The following is a 19,529-nucleotide window of genomic DNA, read 5'->3' as shown; positions in this document are numbered from 1 at the left end:
CAAGAAGTTGTTTCTTCAACAGGCAATTGTTTGTTGGGAATAAACACAATTTGTATTTTTGGACTTATGATCTGGTTTTTATTTTATCTACTCCACTGTGTACCGTAAGGAACCGAAATGTCCAAAAAGGCGAAAGCGTAGATATTGAGAATTTGATATCCCCAAATCGATTTACTACAACGCAAAAGTGAGATGGGTAGAAGTGAAAATCTTCAACGTGTTTGCCAGACTGAGACTCGAATAGGCACAGTCCGCTAATAAATTATGTAATTTGAAATAAATCGATTTCAATTAGCATCAGGCTCAAGAAATAAAGCCTAAGTTTTTTTTACGTTTTTTGTTTTGCACTGCAAATCAATATATGAATGGCTTCCACGTGGACTGTTTGTGTGTGGTTTTCTAAATGCCATGTGGGGTAAATTGAGGCAATCCTGGAATCAGTGTTCGTAAATCATCAATTAAATGATATTTATCCACTCTCAACCCTAATAAAATTTGTATGGTTATTTTGCCTAAGGACGTGTTCAGGATATCATCCAAACCATTTGTGGGATAGTTCAATCATTTGGGTTATCGTTCGGGTAAGGTATTTTTTAATTAGGGATACGCGCTGGAACAAAATATCATGCTTGATATTGTTTTACAAGCTCCTTTGATATTGTGAGACTATTCACAACACGTAAAAATTCAGCTGTTGACTGGACACAAAAATGATTCCGCTGCACATCGTTTTCTTAGAAAGAGAAAATTATAGTTTGCCATCTCTCTTTATTCCTCACCGATGGCAGACATGAAGCTACTGCTGCAAGCAGTGACGGTAGTTTCGCGTTCGGACGTAAAGCAAAAATCATGAAACTCAAACTCACCATGGTTTCGTTGGAATTGTAGCTGGTGAGATTTTTTAAGCTTGTTTAAAAAAATCATTCCAAAATCAAAGAAAAAGATGGTGGTATTAAAAAAATTAAAATCGCTGAATTGAGTGTACATTGAAAGTGGCATTTTCATACACCTATTTAGACTGACTTGAATCAACTATGCAATTATCACAGTCGGATAGTGGCTTCAAAATATGACAGTTAAGGTGTCGTCCATTAATTATGTCAAACATTTAGGGGGAGGGGTGGTTTTGAAAACTGTGACGAGCCATACAAAAAAAAAATTAAGGGGGTGGTCCACTCTGGAAATTTAAAAAAATCTTTTTTTTTTGCTTAAACAATACTTTGGAATGTCTACTTTGACATAGACTTGACTGCAAGACCGCAAGTGACATCGTTCCAAAGTTATAGGTCGATTAGTGGACTCGTGTCCAGACGCTCCAAGCGCGCTCAGGTGAGCGCTCGGAGTACCCGCCCGTTACCGGCGAAACGGCGTTTCCCAAGTAACAATTTTGGTTTTATGAGGGTTCTGTAGACCACGATTAGGACTTGTAGAATGCTATAAAACCTCTATAAAACTTGGAGTGTTACTTGGGTTTTTAGTAGTTCCATCTGCTGCCGCGATTATCTCTAAACGATGTTTTCAAAATTGGCGGGCGCTGTATTTTAGAAACGGCTCATTCGATTTAAACGGCGATTAAATTTTCGAGTTAAGTACCTTTTTTTCTAGTCTTGTATGTAGCCGATTTTCAAAAGAATCAAAAATGGATTTTTGGTGCAAGCTTTTATCTCCAATTTTAGGGTACAAAAACGGACTGTTTTTTTTTTTCAAAATGTCGCCAAATTTTTATTTTTCAACCAAATCAAAAACGGCTACGTACAAGACTGGGTCATCTATCAGATAATAACCACAAAAAATTCGTTGTTCCAGCTCCAGTGGTGTGACCGCCAGACGTCCCGTCCCGCGACGACTCAGACGGGAGGTCTCCTGGGGAACCTGGTGCAGCGGCTACAGGAGACATCCAATCGCGCCAAAAAAAAAATCTAAATTAAAGAGGACACTTCAATTGACAAAACCATGCATTCCTTTTTTTGAATTGATCGTTATTTACCCCCAAAAAAAATTCGTGAAAATGACCTATTTTTCATGCCACCAGAGTGGACTACCCCCTTAAGGTCCATACAAAAAAATGTGACAAAGGGGGCAAATTTGCGTGACATAATTAATGGACCACCCCTAAGTGTGGTAACCTGATGAAAAAGTGATCTTGTTGCACAAAAAAAAACATCACTGTGATAAGTGTTTTGTATGGATCATTGAGTGGAAAGATTTAAACTAACTGTCGGTTAGGGAGCAAGGTGTTAGAATTTAAAACGAAAGATGTAAGTCAGGCCGAAGTACGTTAGGCCGAATTGGTCATTGAGCCAAAACATTAATTCTTTTTTAAATTAAGCAGTTCTTTCGAATGGCACTTGGGATTTGTTTTCATGCATCATTTCGAGGAGAATTTTCCATTTCTTAAAAATGAGTAGTCTTTCCGAGGGATCTTATTCTCCTAAATTTTGTTACTTCAGGTTTTAATTAGATTTATTTTACATGCAGTATTTTCTAGAATTTTTACCTTCTTTTAAGCATGTGCAGTTCTGTCAAATACAATTGTTACTTTTTATTTTTGGAACTTAGATTTTTTTCATCATTTATTCCGAGAAGTTTATCATCGAGTTTATTTATTTATTTGAAACATGAGCCTTTCGTGTGGTTGTTATTTTTGACGCTATAGGTTTTTATTTTATTTATCATGCATTGTTTTCTAGGAGTCTTTCTTTCTTTTCAATACCATTAGTTCTTTCGAATCACATTATTTTATGATTTTTGTCATTTTAAGTTTTTTCATGATTTATTCTTCGGAGTTTTTCATCAAATATTTTCCTTCTTTAAGGGGTTACGCCTACCTGCAAGACCGAAAAAAAGCGAAAGATTGGATTTTTTTCTCGAAAACGACGCAACATATTGAAAATCGGTTTTCTGCCGTTTATTGAACACACATTAAATGGTACATTTATCAGTCGATGCTGTAAAAACGAGGTCCTGGTGCCCCGCACGGCTGCTCCCCGTGGACGATGTTCTAAAAAACGCTTTTTGCGGTGCCAACTGCGGTTTGTGATGTAATCATCTGAAATAAAAAAAAGACCATGCCAAATCGTTAAGCATGTGTTAAACTAGACCTTGATCGTTCGTTTTTTTTATTTTTTTGTCATGATGGCGGCTTTGCAAAGTTGAAGTGCCGATTTTTGATCCTTAAAATTTGTCTTTGATCGGCTGTAAAAAATCGAAATTAAATGATAGGCGAAATCCGAACGATCGTGGACTGCACAAAATAGTACTGAACAGAAATCAAAACGAATCGGACGAATCGAATGTATACATTTCGAGAAATTTTTGGCACCGGTTTTGAAAATATGATTCCGAGATAATCGCGTTTAAAGTTTCAAGTTGGGTTTAGTCCACTATAAGTGAATATTTTTGTACGTCGCATAACTTTCACAATTTTCATCGGATCAACTTGATCTTTTGAGGAAATATTCTAGACTTTATATACTTTCGATTAGGACAATAAAAAAATTGATTTTTTGAAAGTTTGCAGGTAGGCGTAACCCCTTAAAACATGAACAATTCTGAGCGGGTGGCCAGTGAACCGGGAAAACAGGGATAATCGGGATATAACCAGAAATTTGAAGGGAAAACCGGGAAAAATAATAAACCTACACGGTCACTTAATTTATGCACAGCAAAAAAATAATTTTGATATCACATCAAAGTGGATGCACTACAATCATGTCAAAAATTTCATGTAATTTTTATGACCATATAAATAAACAAATGCAGTAAAAGCAGCGTAATGTCAGTTCATGCATTGTATTAATGATAATTTTGTCCTTTTTAGCAAGTAATATTACACTATATTTTCGACATGATTGTAGTGCATCCACTTTGACGTGATATCAAAATTATTTTTTTGCTGTGTGGCTTGTCCTTTTTTTTATCATTTATTTGAAGGTTAAAAGCTGTCCAGACTGGAGAGTTATAACATGTTATAACGGTTGTCAAATAATTGCAACACAGAAACCACCATCAAGATAGTGCTAAAACATGTTATAACTCTGTAGTCTGAACGTACTTTTAGGTTATATTTATTAAATTTTTAGTCATCCATATTGTAGATTGCTTTTTTGTCATGATTTGCCAAAATAATATCAATATTACATATTAGAAGATTTAGATCGTTCCAAACACAAATCTAAATCAACGTGGTAAAAAGTTGATCGTAAAACACCTAAATGGCTAGCGAAGCGCTAACATATTATTGGCCTTATGAAGAAACCTGGTGCTCACAGCCCGTAGATTGATAAACAGTAGCTTTGCTCAGGTTCGGAAACATATATCTACGAAATATTTTAATGATTTATATATGATACATACATTTAAAATTCTTAACAGCTCTTAAAATATTTGAATAAATATTTACGCCAGAGTTTCAGAATCAATTAGCTAAGGAGAGCGAGTCTTTACCAGAAAAAAAGACTTGCACTTTGTGATTCATGATTCCCTTCAGTTATTTGCAATTTTTAAGGATTAAATTACTCAGCAATAGCACAAGTACGCAGTCTATGAGTTACCTTGATTCTCCGTGTTGTAATGATAGCAAACAAAACTTTTGAATGCCGATAATGATAATACAATCCAATATAGATCACACTCTAAAACATAACATTATAACACATAACCCAACAAACAATTCACGGTCACAAATAAGCATACACATTGAATAAATGCTGTATAACAGTGTACAATGCTGAATAAAACAGGATGTCGAATTATGAGGTGAAAAAAGCTCATTGAGATTGAAAGATGCGCTTTTATTCCACCGTTTGCTCTGATATGACTCATTTACTTATTAAAAGCTTCATAAACGTTGACTGTTTTTCTGATACAGAACCTGAAGTTAGATCTAATAACAAACTGAACAAGTGTAATTTGCACATACATTGTCGCTTTAATTCGACTGTTTTCAATTGCTTTAATAAAATGCTTTATTAGACGTCTTTTAAATGTTTTCTAGCTCCATTATTAGATTTAATTGCATTGCTTTATAATATTGCTGAATAAAGGTGAATACAGTCAGCAAAATAGCTCTTATGCCACTATGCGTCCATGTTTTAATGGCATGCTTTGTAAATGCTTTACAAACAGCGTATTCATTCATTATTCAACAACACTAATTCAGGCTAACAACAAAAAGAAATTGGTAGCATAGTGGTTACCGTTTCCGCTCTCGAAGTAGAAGGTCGCAAGTTCAATCCCAGCCTCAACCCTTTTTTTATTTATTTTCTACACCTAATTAATTTAAATCGTTATCATAGATCGTATAACTCACGACAACCAATTCATCGCCTATCGAAAAGAATAGTATCCTTTCCATCGAAATTAGAGAGATGGAGAGGTAACGTTGGTCCCATGTTAAACAACTATGAATGAATTAATCATTCTCACATCTCCTTGAACTAGGTAGAGTTACGGCAGGGAGTGCTGATAGGTTTTCAGATTCAAACTTTTATTACTTATTTAGCTGCCCATATGATGCTGGCAAGCGGCTGGTGATCGGAATGTCATGGTTCGAATCCGATGCAACGGACATGTGTTGTGTATGTATGTTTGTAATAAATTTTCTAGTATCTGTATGGTGGGTGTGTGCTTCGAGAGAATTAAATGACACCAACAATCACTAACGCACAACTGCTCTGTGCCGTTCTTATTTTCGGATTAATTATCCTGTACTTGAATAATCGCTTAATAAATGTATAATAGTGTCTAATCAAACATTATTTCACATGAGAATCAAGCGTCTTTATACACCTTTATACCATCGCTGTTTAAGAAAATAATAATGTCTAATAGACGCTGAATAATCAAAAATTTTATCGAATAAGCTCTGCTACAACTTTTGTAAGTCGAATAAAAGCTTCCCGACATACCTTATTCAACACCAAATATTTCGATGTTGTGGTTGAACAAATTCTCCAGATTTGTGTGAACAAAGCCTGAACAGAAGTTATTATTAAAAATAGTACAAGTATTATTAAGCATGAAGTGGAATAAAATTGTCAAGAAGTTGTTTCTTCAACAGGCAATTGTTTGTTGGGAATAAACACAATTTGTATTTTTGGACTTATGATCTGGTTTTTATTTTATCTACTCCACTGTGTACCGTAAGGAACCGAAATGTCCAAAAAGGCGAAAGCGTAGATATTGAGAATTTGATATCCCCAAATCGATTTACTACAACGCAAAAGTGAGATGGGTAGAAGTGAAAATCTTCAACGTGTTTGCCAGACTGAGACTCGAATAGGCACAGTCCGCTAATAAATTATGTAATTTGAAATAAATCGATTTCAATTAGCATCAGGCTCAAGAAATAAAGCCTAAGTTTTTTTTACGTTTTTTGTTTTGCACTGCAAATCAATATATGAATGGCTTCCACGTGGACTGTTTGTGTGTGGTTTTCTAAATGCCATGTGGGGTAAATTGAGGCAATCCTGGAATCAGTGTTCGTAAATCATCAATTAAATGATATTTATCCACTCTCAACCCTAATAAAATTTGTATGGTTATTTTGCCTAAGGACGTGTTCAGGATATCATCCAAACCATTTGTGGGATAGTTCAATCATTTGGGTTATCGTTCGGGTAAGGTATTTTTTAATTAGGGATACGCGCTGGAACAAAATATCATGCTTGATATTGTTTTACAAGCTCCTTTGATATTGTGAGACTATTCACAACACGTAAAAATTCAGCTGTTGACTGGACACAAAAATGATTCCGCTGCACATCGTTTTCTTAGAAAGAGAAAATTATAGTTTGCCATCTCTCTTTATTCCTCACCGATGGCAGACATGAAGCTACTGCTGCAAGCAGTGACGGTAGTTTCGCGTTCGGACGTAAAGCAAAAATCATGAAACTCAAACTCACCATGGTTTCGTTGGAATTGTAGCTGGTGAGATTTTTTAAGCTTGTTTAAAAAAATCATTCCAAAATCAAAGAAAAAGATGGTGGTATTAAAAAAATTAAAATCGCTGAATTGAGTGTACATTGAAAGTGGCATTTTCATACACCTATTTAGACTGACTTGAATCAACTATGCAATTATCACAGTCGGATAGTGGCTTCAAAATATGACAGTTAAGGTGTCGTCCATTAATTATGTCAAACATTTAGGGGGAGGGGTGGTTTTGAAAACTGTGACGAGCCATACAAAAAAAAAATTAAGGGGGTGGTCCACTCTGGAAATTTAAAAAAATCTTTTTTTTTTGCTTAAACAATACTTTGGAATGTCTACTTTGACATAGACTTGACTGCAAGACCGCAAGTGACATCGTTCCAAAGTTATAGGTCGATTAGTGGACTCGTGTCCAGACGCTCCAAGCGCGCTCAGGTGAGCGCTCGGAGTACCCGCCCGTTACCGGCGAAACGGCGTTTCCCAAGTAACAATTTTGGTTTTATGAGGGTTCTGTAGACCACGATTAGGACTTGTAGAATGCTATAAAACCTCTATAAAACTTGGAGTGTTACTTGGGTTTTTAGTAGTTCCATCTGCTGCCGCGATTATCTCTAAACGATGTTTTCAAAATTGGCGGGCGCTGTATTTTAGAAACGGCTCATTCGATTTAAACGGCGATTAAATTTTCGAGTTAAGTACCTTTTTTTCTAGTCTTGTATGTAGCCGATTTTCAAAAGAATCAAAAATGGATTTTTGGTGCAAGCTTTTATCTCCAATTTTAGGGTACAAAAACGGACTGTTTTTTTTTTCAAAATGTCGCCAAATTTTTATTTTTCAACCAAATCAAAAACGGCTACGTACAAGACTGGGTCATCTATCAGATAATAACCACAAAAAATTCGTTGTTCCAGCTCCAGTGGTGTGACCGCCAGACGTCCCGTCCCGCGACGACTCAGACGGGAGGTCTCCTGGGGAACCTGGTGCAGCGGCTACAGGAGACATCCAATCGCGCCAAAAAAAAAAATCTAAATTAAAGAGGACACTTCAATTGACAAAACCATGCATTCCTTTTTTTGAATTGATCGTTATTTACCCCCAAAAAAAATTCGTGAAAATGACCTATTTTTCATGCCACCAGAGTGGACTACCCCCTTAAGGTCCATACAAAAAAATGTGACAAAGGGGGCAAATTTGCGTGACATAATTAATGGACCACCCCTAAGTGTGGTAACCTGATGAAAAAGTGATCTTGTTGCACAAAAAAAAACATCACTGTGATAAGTGTTTTGTATGGATCATTGAGTGGAAAGATTTAAACTAACTGTCGGTTAGGGAGCAAGGTGTTAGAATTTAAAACGAAAGATGTAAGTCAGGCCGAAGTACGTTAGGCCGAATTGGTCATTGAGCCAAAACATTAATTCTTTTTTAAATTAAGCAGTTCTTTCGAATGGCACTTGGGATTTGTTTTCATGCATCATTTCGAGGAGAATTTTCCATTTCTTAAAAATGAGTAGTCTTTCCGAGGGATCTTATTCTCCTAAATTTTGTTACTTCAGGTTTTAATTAGATTTATTTTACATGCAGTATTTTCTAGAATTTTTACCTTCTTTTAAGCATGTGCAGTTCTGTCAAATACAATTGTTACTTTTTATTTTTGGAACTTAGATTTTTTTCATCATTTATTCCGAGAAGTTTATCATCGAGTTTATTTATTTATTTGAAACATGAGCCTTTCGTGTGGTTGTTATTTTTGACGCTATAGGTTTTTATTTTATTTATCATGCATTGTTTTCTAGGAGTCTTTCTTTCTTTTCAATACCATTAGTTCTTTCGAATCACATTATTTTATGATTTTTGTCATTTTAAGTTTTTTCATGATTTATTCTTCGGAGTTTTTCATCAAATATTTTCCTTCTTTAAGGGGTTACGCCTACCTGCAAGACCGAAAAAAAGCGAAAGATTGGATTTTTTTCTCGAAAACGACGCAACATATTGAAAATCGGTTTTCTGCCGTTTATTGAACACACATTAAATGGTACATTTATCAGTCGATGCTGTAAAAACGAGGTCCTGGTGCCCCGCACGGCTGCTCCCCGTGGACGATGTTCTAAAAAACGCTTTTTGCGGTGCCAACTGCGGTTTGTGATGTAATCATCTGAAATAAAAAAAAGACCATGCCAAATCGTTAAGCATGTGTTAAACTAGACCTTGATCGTTCGTTTTTTTTATTTTTTTGTCATGATGGCGGCTTTGCAAAGTTGAAGTGCCGATTTTTGATCCTTAAAATTTGTCTTTGATCGGCTGTAAAAAATCGAAATTAAATGATAGGCGAAATCCGAACGATCGTGGACTGCACAAAATAGTACTGAACAGAAATCAAAACGAATCGGACGAATCGAATGTATACATTTCGAGAAATTTTTGGCACCGGTTTTGAAAATATGATTCCGAGATAATCGCGTTTAAAGTTTCAAGTTGGGTTTAGTCCACTATAAGTGAATATTTTTGTACGTCGCATAACTTTCACAATTTTCATCGGATCAACTTGATCTTTTGAGGAAATATTCTAGACTTTATATACTTTCGATTAGGACAATAAAAAAATTGATTTTTTGAAAGTTTGCAGGTAGGCGTAACCCCTTAAAACATGAACAATTCTGAGCGGGTGGCCAGTGAACCGGGAAAACAGGGATAATCGGGATATAACCAGAAATTTGAAGGGAAAACCGGGAAAAATAATAAACCTACACGGTCACTTAATTTATGCACAGCAAAAAAATAATTTTGATATCACATCAAAGTGGATGCACTACAATCATGTCAAAAATTTCATGTAATTTTTATGACCATATAAATAAACAAATGCAGTAAAAGCAGCGTAATGTCAGTTCATGCATTGTATTAATGATAATTTTGTCCTTTTTAGCAAGTAATATTACACTATATTTTCGACATGATTGTAGTGCATCCACTTTGACGTGATATCAAAATTATTTTTTTGCTGTGTGGCTTGTCCTTTTTTTTATCATTTATTTGAAGGTTAAAAGCTGTCCAGACTGGAGAGTTATAACATGTTATAACGGTTGTCAAATAATTGCAACACAGAAACCACCATCAAGATAGTGCTAAAACATGTTATAACTCTGTAGTCTGAACGTACTTTTAGGTTATATTTATTAAATTTTTAGTCATCCATATTGTAGATTGCTTTTTTGTCATGATTTGCCAAAATAATATCAATATTACATATTAGAAGATTTAGATCGTTCCAAACACAAATCTAAATCAACGTGGTAAAAAGTTGATCGTAAAACACCTAAATGGCTAGCGAAGCGCTAACATATTATTGGCCTTATGAAGAAACCTGGTGCTCACAGCCCGTAGATTGATAAACAGTAGCTTTGCTCAGGTTCGGAAACATATATCTACGAAATATTTTAATGATTTATATATGATACATACATTTAAAATTCTTAACAGCTCTTAAAATATTTGAATAAATATTTACGCCAGAGTTTCAGAATCAATTAGCTAAGGAGAGCGAGTCTTTACCAGAAAAAAAGACTTGCACTTTGTGATTCATGATTCCCTTCAGTTATTTGCAATTTTTAAGGATTAAATTACTCAGCAATAGCACAAGTAGTATTTCCTGCTCCGGTCCAGATGTGGTGTGAATGGCCATAAGGAAAATATCGAAGAAACCGGACATTGGAAAAACATGTGAAACAAGGACCGTATTTGCGAGGTGTTTTTTTCTCGGTTCGAAATCACAATTACCATGCATTTTTTTCAGAATCTCCATGGTATTAAACTCAGAATTTCCTTATAATTATTGTGAAATTCTCTTTAAACTAATTATTGTGAAATTCTCCTTAAACTTATCGCGTAATTACCCTGATTTTTTTTGTATTGTCTACATTAACACATAGTGCGTTTACTACATCGTGTTTTAACTAACTTAACGTATTTATCTTTTTCCTTTGCCTATTTTCCATAAACATCATAACCTTCGAAACTCTTCTACAAATTTCCTTTGAATCCTACTTAGATTTTTTTCTAAAATCCTGAGCAATGTTGGGAAAATATAAAAAAATCCAATATCACCAATCCCCAAGATCACACTTGATTTTCGTGGAAAAAATCAATAAGTAAGAATTTGTGGATTATATTACAAGCCGTGAAATCGTAGCTAGGAATATCATGCTAACAAAACTCACCAGCTACATATCTAGCCAAATCATTCATCGTCAAGATGGGTGTTTAAGCAAATCTTTGGTGCACCAAGGCCACTGATAAAGCGCATGGGTTTCATAAAACATAACAAAAGATTCCCAAAGGGGGCTCACAAAATTGGGTCATCACTGGATTCATTTGCAGACATCACCCTTCAGAGCATATACCAATTAAAAAGAACACAATATTCTTTAAAGCTAATTCTCGCTTTCTGTTAAATTAGTTATAAGTGATTCAAACGTGTTTATTGTATGACTAATGGAAAATTTTTATGCTTTTTATCAATGCGACATCCTATCTCATTTGGTTTTATTATTTTATCACCGATAACTCATTCCACTGATAAGAAGAGAGTAATCCCTTCTATTGTTAATCCACACCTGTCAATAACCAGTAAGTCGTTATCAGCTCACAGTTTTCCTTAAATATTCGAGATTTCCACGGCCATACTCAAACCTGGTCAAACAACCATTCGAAAAGCAATCGAACTGTTTACTCGTTGTTAAAGCTACTCCAACCATGAACTCCCTGATCGCACTCACCCTGATTGCACTGCTCGGCGCAGGAGCAGTTTTCGGTGGACCAATTTCGGTCAGTGACAACAACGTCGGAGACATTGTCACAGTAGGAATCAACCTGGACGCGAACATTCAAACCGATATCGACACCAATATCGTTAATGTTTTGGTGGCCATATTGACGCAGATGGGAGACATAAACGCAAACTTGCCTGCTCTTCCTGAAGTTCCTCACGTTCCGGATCAATCTGAACAGAAGGTGGCAGCGATTCGGAAACCATTGGCGATGGAAGCCATCGAGGAATTGAAGAAAGCATTTATGGAATCCACAGAAGATGAACAGGATTTGAAGCAGCAACCTGCGGATAAACTGCAGCAACTGGTTAAGACATTGATGGCTAATAATCAGTGAGAAATAGAATTTGGTGAACTTAATTAGCGATCGTGGTACCTGATTAATTATGATCCAATAAATGCAAAATTTTATAAAAATAAGAAAGCTGATCCATATTTAATTTAATTTGAATCTTATTTTAGAGAAAATTTCCGTAGGTAAGCGGTTCGATTCAAGGATTTTTTTCGGATTGGATATTTTTTCGACTTCCCTTAGCATTTAACTTGTGTCACAATACAGCCATTACATACCAAAATGATATAATGGCTATCAGAATTCCGTAGAAATAGGTAGTTTTGTTTTTATCTCAAAATTTTAAACTCGTATATATTCTATTCAGGTCTAATACATTGCGTTAAGGAACAAATCTACCAATTTTTACGAATTTCTGAGAACCACTAGGGGAAATGTCAGCTTCGGCAACACCTTAACCTATTATCGTCAGCGGGGTAAAAAAAAGTCCTAGAGCACTAAAATTTTGCCAATAGGTACTCTAAAACACAATGTATCCACATGCCAAAATTGAGCTCTTAAGGACGATAATAGGTTAAGGTATTGCCAAAGCCGTCATTTATCCTATTTCGTTTTGCTATGGAATGACTTAGTATACACTACTCATACAATTATTTTACAGGAGTCAGTTTTTTTTTACTGGATTTTTGAATTGCTGAAAATTCAAATGAAAATCGACAAATTTTATTTTTTATCATTAAATGGGGTCTACAAGTACAAGTAATAATAATAGTAATAATAATACTCATAATAATAGGTTCCGGGACATTTGGCCGAATGCCGTTGGAAGCTACTAAAAAAAGTTTCTGTTAGAAGCTGTTTATGAAACTTGCTTATAAAAGAAGCTTCTAACAGAAACTTTTAAAAGAAGCATATAGGACATTTAAAAAAATTGGAGGGTTACACAGTTTATGGAAATTTGCATCAATACTGTTTTACTTTATTATACAGTATCATCCGACAAAATCATGGTCAGATTATCCGGTTTTACTAAAAATCAAAACAAACATACAGCATGCCTACAGCATAAATCTGAAAACTGACAGCACTTTGTATACAAATGCGTGTTAATATTTTTCAATCCAGCATTTTCCGAATTAATGGGGTCCAGATTTTCGAGTCGTCGGATTGTCGAGTGTCGGATATGCGAGGGATAGTGTAGTGAATTTCAGCTATGGATCGTTATTTGGGCTGCCATTTAGGAATCTAGTAGTGTTCGAAAATTGGAAAACTGTTTCAAGTATTCGGCCAAACGACATTCGGATAATGTTCGGCCAAACAGCATTCGACGAAATTGAATTCGGTAAAATGGCCGGACACCTAATAATATATAATAAATATTCTCATTTTTGAATTTTCCTCAGATTTTTAAACTTTTACCGAACAGTTCAACAGTTCAAAAACCCAGTAAAACCTTTCTGATTTTCAATTCTATCACTTACGATTTCGAGCGCAGATAATAGTGTAAATTGAGACATTCTAGAGATCTAAAGTTTGGTAAAGTTTGAGGATAATCGATAAGACATTTTCATTTCCTCAGGCTGGACCATCTTTATGCATATTTTAACAGCAATGATTTGGGGTTATCTACAATCCCTGCTCGGCACACTTCCCTTTAGCGAAAACGACGGCTTCATTTCTGCTTAGCATCTTCAAAGAAATGCCGCTCAGAAAACGTTGGAAGAGTACACGGAGATTCCCCTAAACGGAGAACCCGAGTGGCCTATCTTATCAATTTCCGAACGTTCTCTCAATGTGCCAATAACTTTCGCCAGAGATCCGGCGTCTGGAAAGTTGTGGATATTGCGATCAGAGACGGAGTTTCATGTTGCAAGAGACCTCTCTAATAGCACTTCGTTCTTTTACGGATGGTGTAGTTTAACCGTGGATGAAAAATTGATGTGATGAAAAATAATATCGATCGGACCGGCCCGGTGGGTGGGCCTGCTCGAGCAGACACTCACAAACACAGTCAGGTCAATCTTTTCTGCCTTTTACCAGTCGATTATCTAGATATGCCTTTGGCCTCTAACAAAATCGACGTTGTCGGTCAGCCAGCTAGAGTGACCCGTGGTGGATGGAGGTGATAAAAAAATAAAAATCTCCTAATGGGATTTTGCTTGCATGCTCACACCAGATTCACCTTTTCTTCTGGACCATATTTTCGTAAATTATGACAAAGAAACGTCGCTACACGGTTCTATGACTCAACGCTACGAACAAATGACGTCTTTTTCTTTTCGCACGAAAACACGAAAATCCGCTCCATTTGATGATAGTAATTTATCGATTTCCAACCTTGTTCGTATGTGACAAATTCCGCTGCCTTCTGGAGTGAGCACCTCAATATGGGGAGCCGATAAAGTGAGATAAAGTGTGATGACTTACCGGATCTCGATCGGGTCAGCTGCCGTTGGACGTAGCTCTCGAGGTCCTGTTCCTCCCGATTGCTTATCACACAGTTTAATATGATTAGAAAGATGCCAAGACCGACGGCGAACAATCCCGTGCATATCAGTTCGTTCCACCAGGAACCTTTTCCTGTTGTTTGTGGTGGCAGCGGGGAAGAGAAATGGAAACGGTAATAAGTTTAGCAGAGGGAGGTAAATGATATATTGAAATAGGGCATATTTTGGGAAGTGTGGTGCGTAAAAAACCAAGGCTTCCAGGTCCGTAGCAGCATGATTAATAATTCTTCATTGTAATCTACGCTTTACTCTGTCATCTTGGATGTGAGGATAACGTACTACACACTTAATCTAGCTCGGTAAAATCTCCAACAGCCGGCATTTACTTTTGCTGATATCTCTACAAAATATCTGTTTGTTAGCAGATATCTCAGCAAAATGTTATTTGTTAGCTGAGTCTCGGCAATTGTTTTACTAAATATCAGCAAACTAAATTGCAGATCTGCTCGGCTGTTGGAATCTCGGCGAAAAAATTTAAGAGTGTAACTTCTATGAGTTTATATTAGTTGCACTAGGGGAAATGGCTCTAATATTGGCCTATAGATCTAAAGTCGGTAAAGTCGACTACAAATCAAGCTTGTTTTTTCGGTAAACATTACCGATCGTTCGGCTAATTTGACAACTAATTTTGCTGATCCAGTTTACAGGTTTTTCGGTAATGTTCTCAATTACCGAAAACATTACCAACCAAGTGTATTTAGGGGAAATGGCTTTTATTTTTGCCTATACACGCTTAGAACAAAATACCGACTTCGTTAATTCATTTACCGAATTCTCAACAGATAAATGAATTACCGAAGTCGATATTTTTTCTAAGTGTGTATAGGCAAAAATAAAAGCCATTTCCCCTAAATACACTCAATTTTATTTTACGCTATGTTTTTTCGCCTCAATTTTTGATGATCATGTGATCTCTTTTTTTTCTTGATTTGTTTTCCGTCGATCTTGTTTTCCGTGCTGAGCACCAATGCTACCGACGCCAGGCAGCTCCCATACCTGGGGCCACATTACGCATCTCGAAACGAAAAACTTTTTCATACAAGCGTTCATACAAAAACCCTTTCGTTTCGAGTTGCGCAATGTGGCCCCTATACCCTACCTATCGACCCATCAATCGTATGATCTCAATTTGCAGCTAAACTCAATGCAACTTGTTCCACAAAATCACCAAAATAAAAAAAAAATAAAATCAGGAGGTATTAAAACTTCTGCATGAGAGCAACATCGAAATAGAGTGTATTATCATATTATCATAGGGAGAGCAATTGTTAGTTCTTTTAATCATTTCGATTATGAATCATAGGTTTCTTCAAATGGATTGAATAGCCTTCAGGAACCAGCGTTTTTTTTTTTCAAAAAATAACCAATTCCGAATTTTACTGGTTAAGCAATAATATATATGGAAGTATATCTTAGAAGTAATTGTAATAGTTCCACAAAATGATACTTGCAATCAAGTGTTTTTTTTTTTTAAGTTGGTCAAATCAAGTTTTTCCAACATTCCGTTTCAGTGCATGCTGATGATTTGTCTCTTTCCAATTCTTGACAGCTGACTACCTTTGGAAAACATTTGTTGCTCATAAATTGAATCAGCTGTGAATGTAGGTACTTTCTCCAAACGAACTTCTTAATATTCTTTTGACACGCAAACTGACAGCACCCCATTCAACAGCCTCTTCACGGAAGATGGTTTAGGATGTTGTTGACATTCGTAATCACTTACCCAGTAGGTGCCACGATTGTGACGGTTGATTTGATAGATTATCTGGAAAAAATCCAGCTCCTAGTAAAAAGATTCCGAACACTAGGAATACCACGCCTATGTGTAGCATACCAATGCTTGTGACTACCTACGAATGATAGAAGAACGAAGAAAAACCTGAGGAAAGTCGCAATAACTGATCACCGGTGATTGATGGAATGGATGATTCCCCGGTAAGCACACAACGGAGCTAATGTGTTGGATATGTATGTCGAATACTCACTTTCGTATCTAACAGATTATTGTTGTCGGCGGTGTGCACCTTATGCGGGTGGAACTTCCGGCGTGTCGAGCCATGGGGCGAGTGCGTATCGCCACTCTCGGAGCTCTGCACACTGTAGCGCCGTTCGCGGGCTTTGCGCTGATTGTCCCGCCGCTTCCGCTGCCGTTTGATGGCCAGCGCCGAATGTATGCCAACTGAGTGCATTTTTGCGGAGTGTGTTGTGCTGTGTTGTGCCGGGAATTACGATTCGGCTATGGCTGTGAAGAAAATGTGAGAAAGACATTTTTTGCGCATTAGCTACGATCAGTCAGATCTACATTTAATAAATAAACAAAGAGCTTTGTGATTGCTAAATCAAATTATCATATGACTGCTCAATTTAGCTTGATTAAAGCCCCTCCGCTTCAAGCTCCGCTAGGTCAATTCAGTGTACGCGTGGTATTAATTTCAGTGATTGCACATACTGTATCATCTACTCAACTTAGTTACGATGGTAAATGTCCCCTTGGAGGCCTCCCAGATCGCTCTCAACCCATCTCTTCATTTGAACCGTCACGAAACGACATGGGAAATATAGCTGAAAGAGCGCGTGGTTTGCTCTTTCACCTTTCGAATGGGTTGAAATGCCATCAAAATGTTTTGTCTGTATGTAGGTACGTACGTTACTAGCAGAACCCAAATGAGAATTACACAAAAATCCTTCGGTATGTACACGCTTGAAGTACCCGTGAGGTGGCGAGACGGAAACTTGATTATGATTATGGATATCACCCACCTATTTGGAAGGAGCAATAGTCGTCATGAAACTGGAAGCGTTGCTAATCCAGCGGCGTGATTGGGATTGCTATTGGTATATGGATTATTTATTTTCTTGCTGTCAAATGTCATAGCTAAAAAAGATTTTGATTGAATTTTAATTAAGTCAGTATATCTTTGATAAACGTTTTTTCTGTGCAAAAATAGACCTCCCGTTTGACTCATTAATCCGCCATGAAAAAAGAAGGTGATGATGGTGAAATGGTTTCTTGATTGCTACCTTCACATGTGACTGTGCTTCTGATATTTAATGCGTCTATAGCTATTATCCAGTTATTATTACATTTTTGTTTTTTGTTAAGCAGGAACCCATTTTCACCGACATTGTACTTTCAGTTCAGTGGTTAACCTGTGGATAATACACATGCTTTCGTAGCTTTCATAGAGGGCAAGACAGGTGTTGGTGTTTTACCGGTATGTCAGGGAAAGGTCAACTCGACCCATTTGCTCTATATGTGCTTCTGGAAATTCTTATAAGCCAGTTTAGTTGCTCTTTAGTATGTTTTTTGTTTGTTTTATAAAGTAAAGAGAAGAATAAGTAATTTAATTAAGGTAGTGGAATTGAATGGAAATTATTAATCCTTCTCTTTTTCTTTATACAGGAATTCCACTATAGGCGCCCACGTTTATCAGGATTCATGTTTATTTTTTATGTAAACCTTAGTACTAGTACGCTGTTTAAATTCGATGTTTAGACCTTATCTGTTCTTGGAGTGCCGAAGGAACCGAAGTGTAGGAATTTTTTCTACAAGTTTATCAATAATAACTTTTTCATGTGGAGTGGAGAACGAACTAAGTTTCGGATATCTTGGCAGCCAGATAGCAGAGTAGTCGTTAGCCATAAATACGTTAACCATACTGACGTTTGTTAATTGGATGGTTGTGGATGTTTGCCATAATCTACGATAACCATACGATAATTTATTTCGAATATGAGGTTTCTGTTCATGGTTCATTCTAGATTTGCAACTGGAAAAATGAGAAAAACATAACAACAATAACGAATCGAGAAAAAAAATAATAAACATATTTAAAAACATTGATAAGAATTGCAAAATCTGCATAACCAAATTTAATTTCGTACTCCAACAAAACGAATGTCTGGAAGCAATCCAGTAAATCACGGATAAACAGTACCCAACGTTAATACATTCTTCAGCAATACGGAATTTCAGATTTTTTTTAGATACCGGTTTTGTTTCAAGCAGTTTCGAAGTTACTTATTATTTTTATTCATTTTTATGACTGTCTACTTTTCTTAATGTTTTGGACTAGAAGAAACCATCTCGAGAATTTATATTATATCGACATTTAATCGATAGCATAATAAGACGTCTTCAGGCTCTACAAATTGGCCATGGGTTTAGGGATTTTTTAGGAAACTTCGTAAAACTTCAAGAAGTTTAGAGAACATCGTAGAACTTCATAGAGCTTCAGACACATTCGTAGAAACTCAGGGTGCTTTGAAAAAGTTCTGAAAACTTCGGAGAACTCTATTTAAGATTTGAGATCTTAGTAGAAGTTAAACAACAGCCTCATTATTGTTCGTGGATTTTCATATAATTTCAGGATACTTTTGTGATGCCTCATGAGCTTGGAATAGGTCAGGGAATTACGCAAAAGTTTAAGAAATTCCATAAGTGGAACTTCGCGGAAAATCAAAGAGTAACGTACAAGTGCAGCACACTTTGTAGAAGTTTTGGGAATTTCGTAGCATTTTTAAAAAGTTGCATAACACTTCATATAAGTGTAAGGTTTGTAGAAGATCTAAAAATAGTTCAGCAAACTTCTAAGATCTTCAGGGGCACAATCAAACAAGTTTGGAGTTCATTCCTTTCAATTGGAATTAAAGTTAAATTTGAGACTTTAATCTTGATTTTATATCTAACTCCGTGATCTTGAAAGTTAGTTAGTCCAAGATATCAAGGAAAATAAATTCAAGATAAATGCTTTTTAATTTTCTATTTTCATCAAACATTAGAACCTTGGCATTTGCAATCCGGTAGGTAGGGGAAATGGCTCAAATGTTGGCGTATGGATCTTAGATTGGGCCCATCGCTAAAAATCTGCTATTTATCAATTTTATCTATTTTTTAACCCTTTATTTGTTCCATATTCAAAATAAATTACATTTCATTTTAACCTAGGTGCTCCAGTTAACTTACCAGCC

General features: G+C 36.2%; 1 protein-coding gene across 3 annotated transcripts in view; it reads right to left on the bottom strand.

Moving 5' to 3' along the window:
- Positions 1-19,529, bottom strand: part of LOC135703305 (uncharacterized) — a 91,697-nt gene that overhangs the window by 28,933 nt on the left and 43,235 nt on the right. For all 3 annotated transcript variants that reach the window (XR_010517742.1, XM_065224488.1, XM_065224490.1), the window contains exons 2-4: positions 16,544-16,800; positions 16,282-16,408; positions 14,479-14,631 (exon numbers count right to left, since the gene is read on the bottom strand). Coding sequence is in view for 2 of the 3 variants with exons in the window: in XM_065224488.1 (XP_065080560.1) it covers positions 14,479-14,631; positions 16,282-16,408; positions 16,544-16,747 (484 nt within the window). In the remaining variant the exon portion in view is untranslated. The remainder of the gene's footprint in view (positions 1-14,478; positions 14,632-16,281; positions 16,409-16,543; positions 16,801-19,529) is intronic.

This window comes from Ochlerotatus camptorhynchus, unplaced genomic scaffold, assembly GCF_037179485.1.
Source record: "Ochlerotatus camptorhynchus isolate MF236.1 unplaced genomic scaffold, CSIRO-AGI_Acam_v1.1 ptg000211l, whole genome shotgun sequence".
In the NCBI taxonomy this organism is placed as follows: domain Eukaryota; kingdom Metazoa; phylum Arthropoda; class Insecta; order Diptera; family Culicidae; genus Ochlerotatus; species Ochlerotatus camptorhynchus.
Note: the sequence above shows the minus strand (reverse complement) of the source record. Positions and strands in the feature narration are given on the sequence as shown.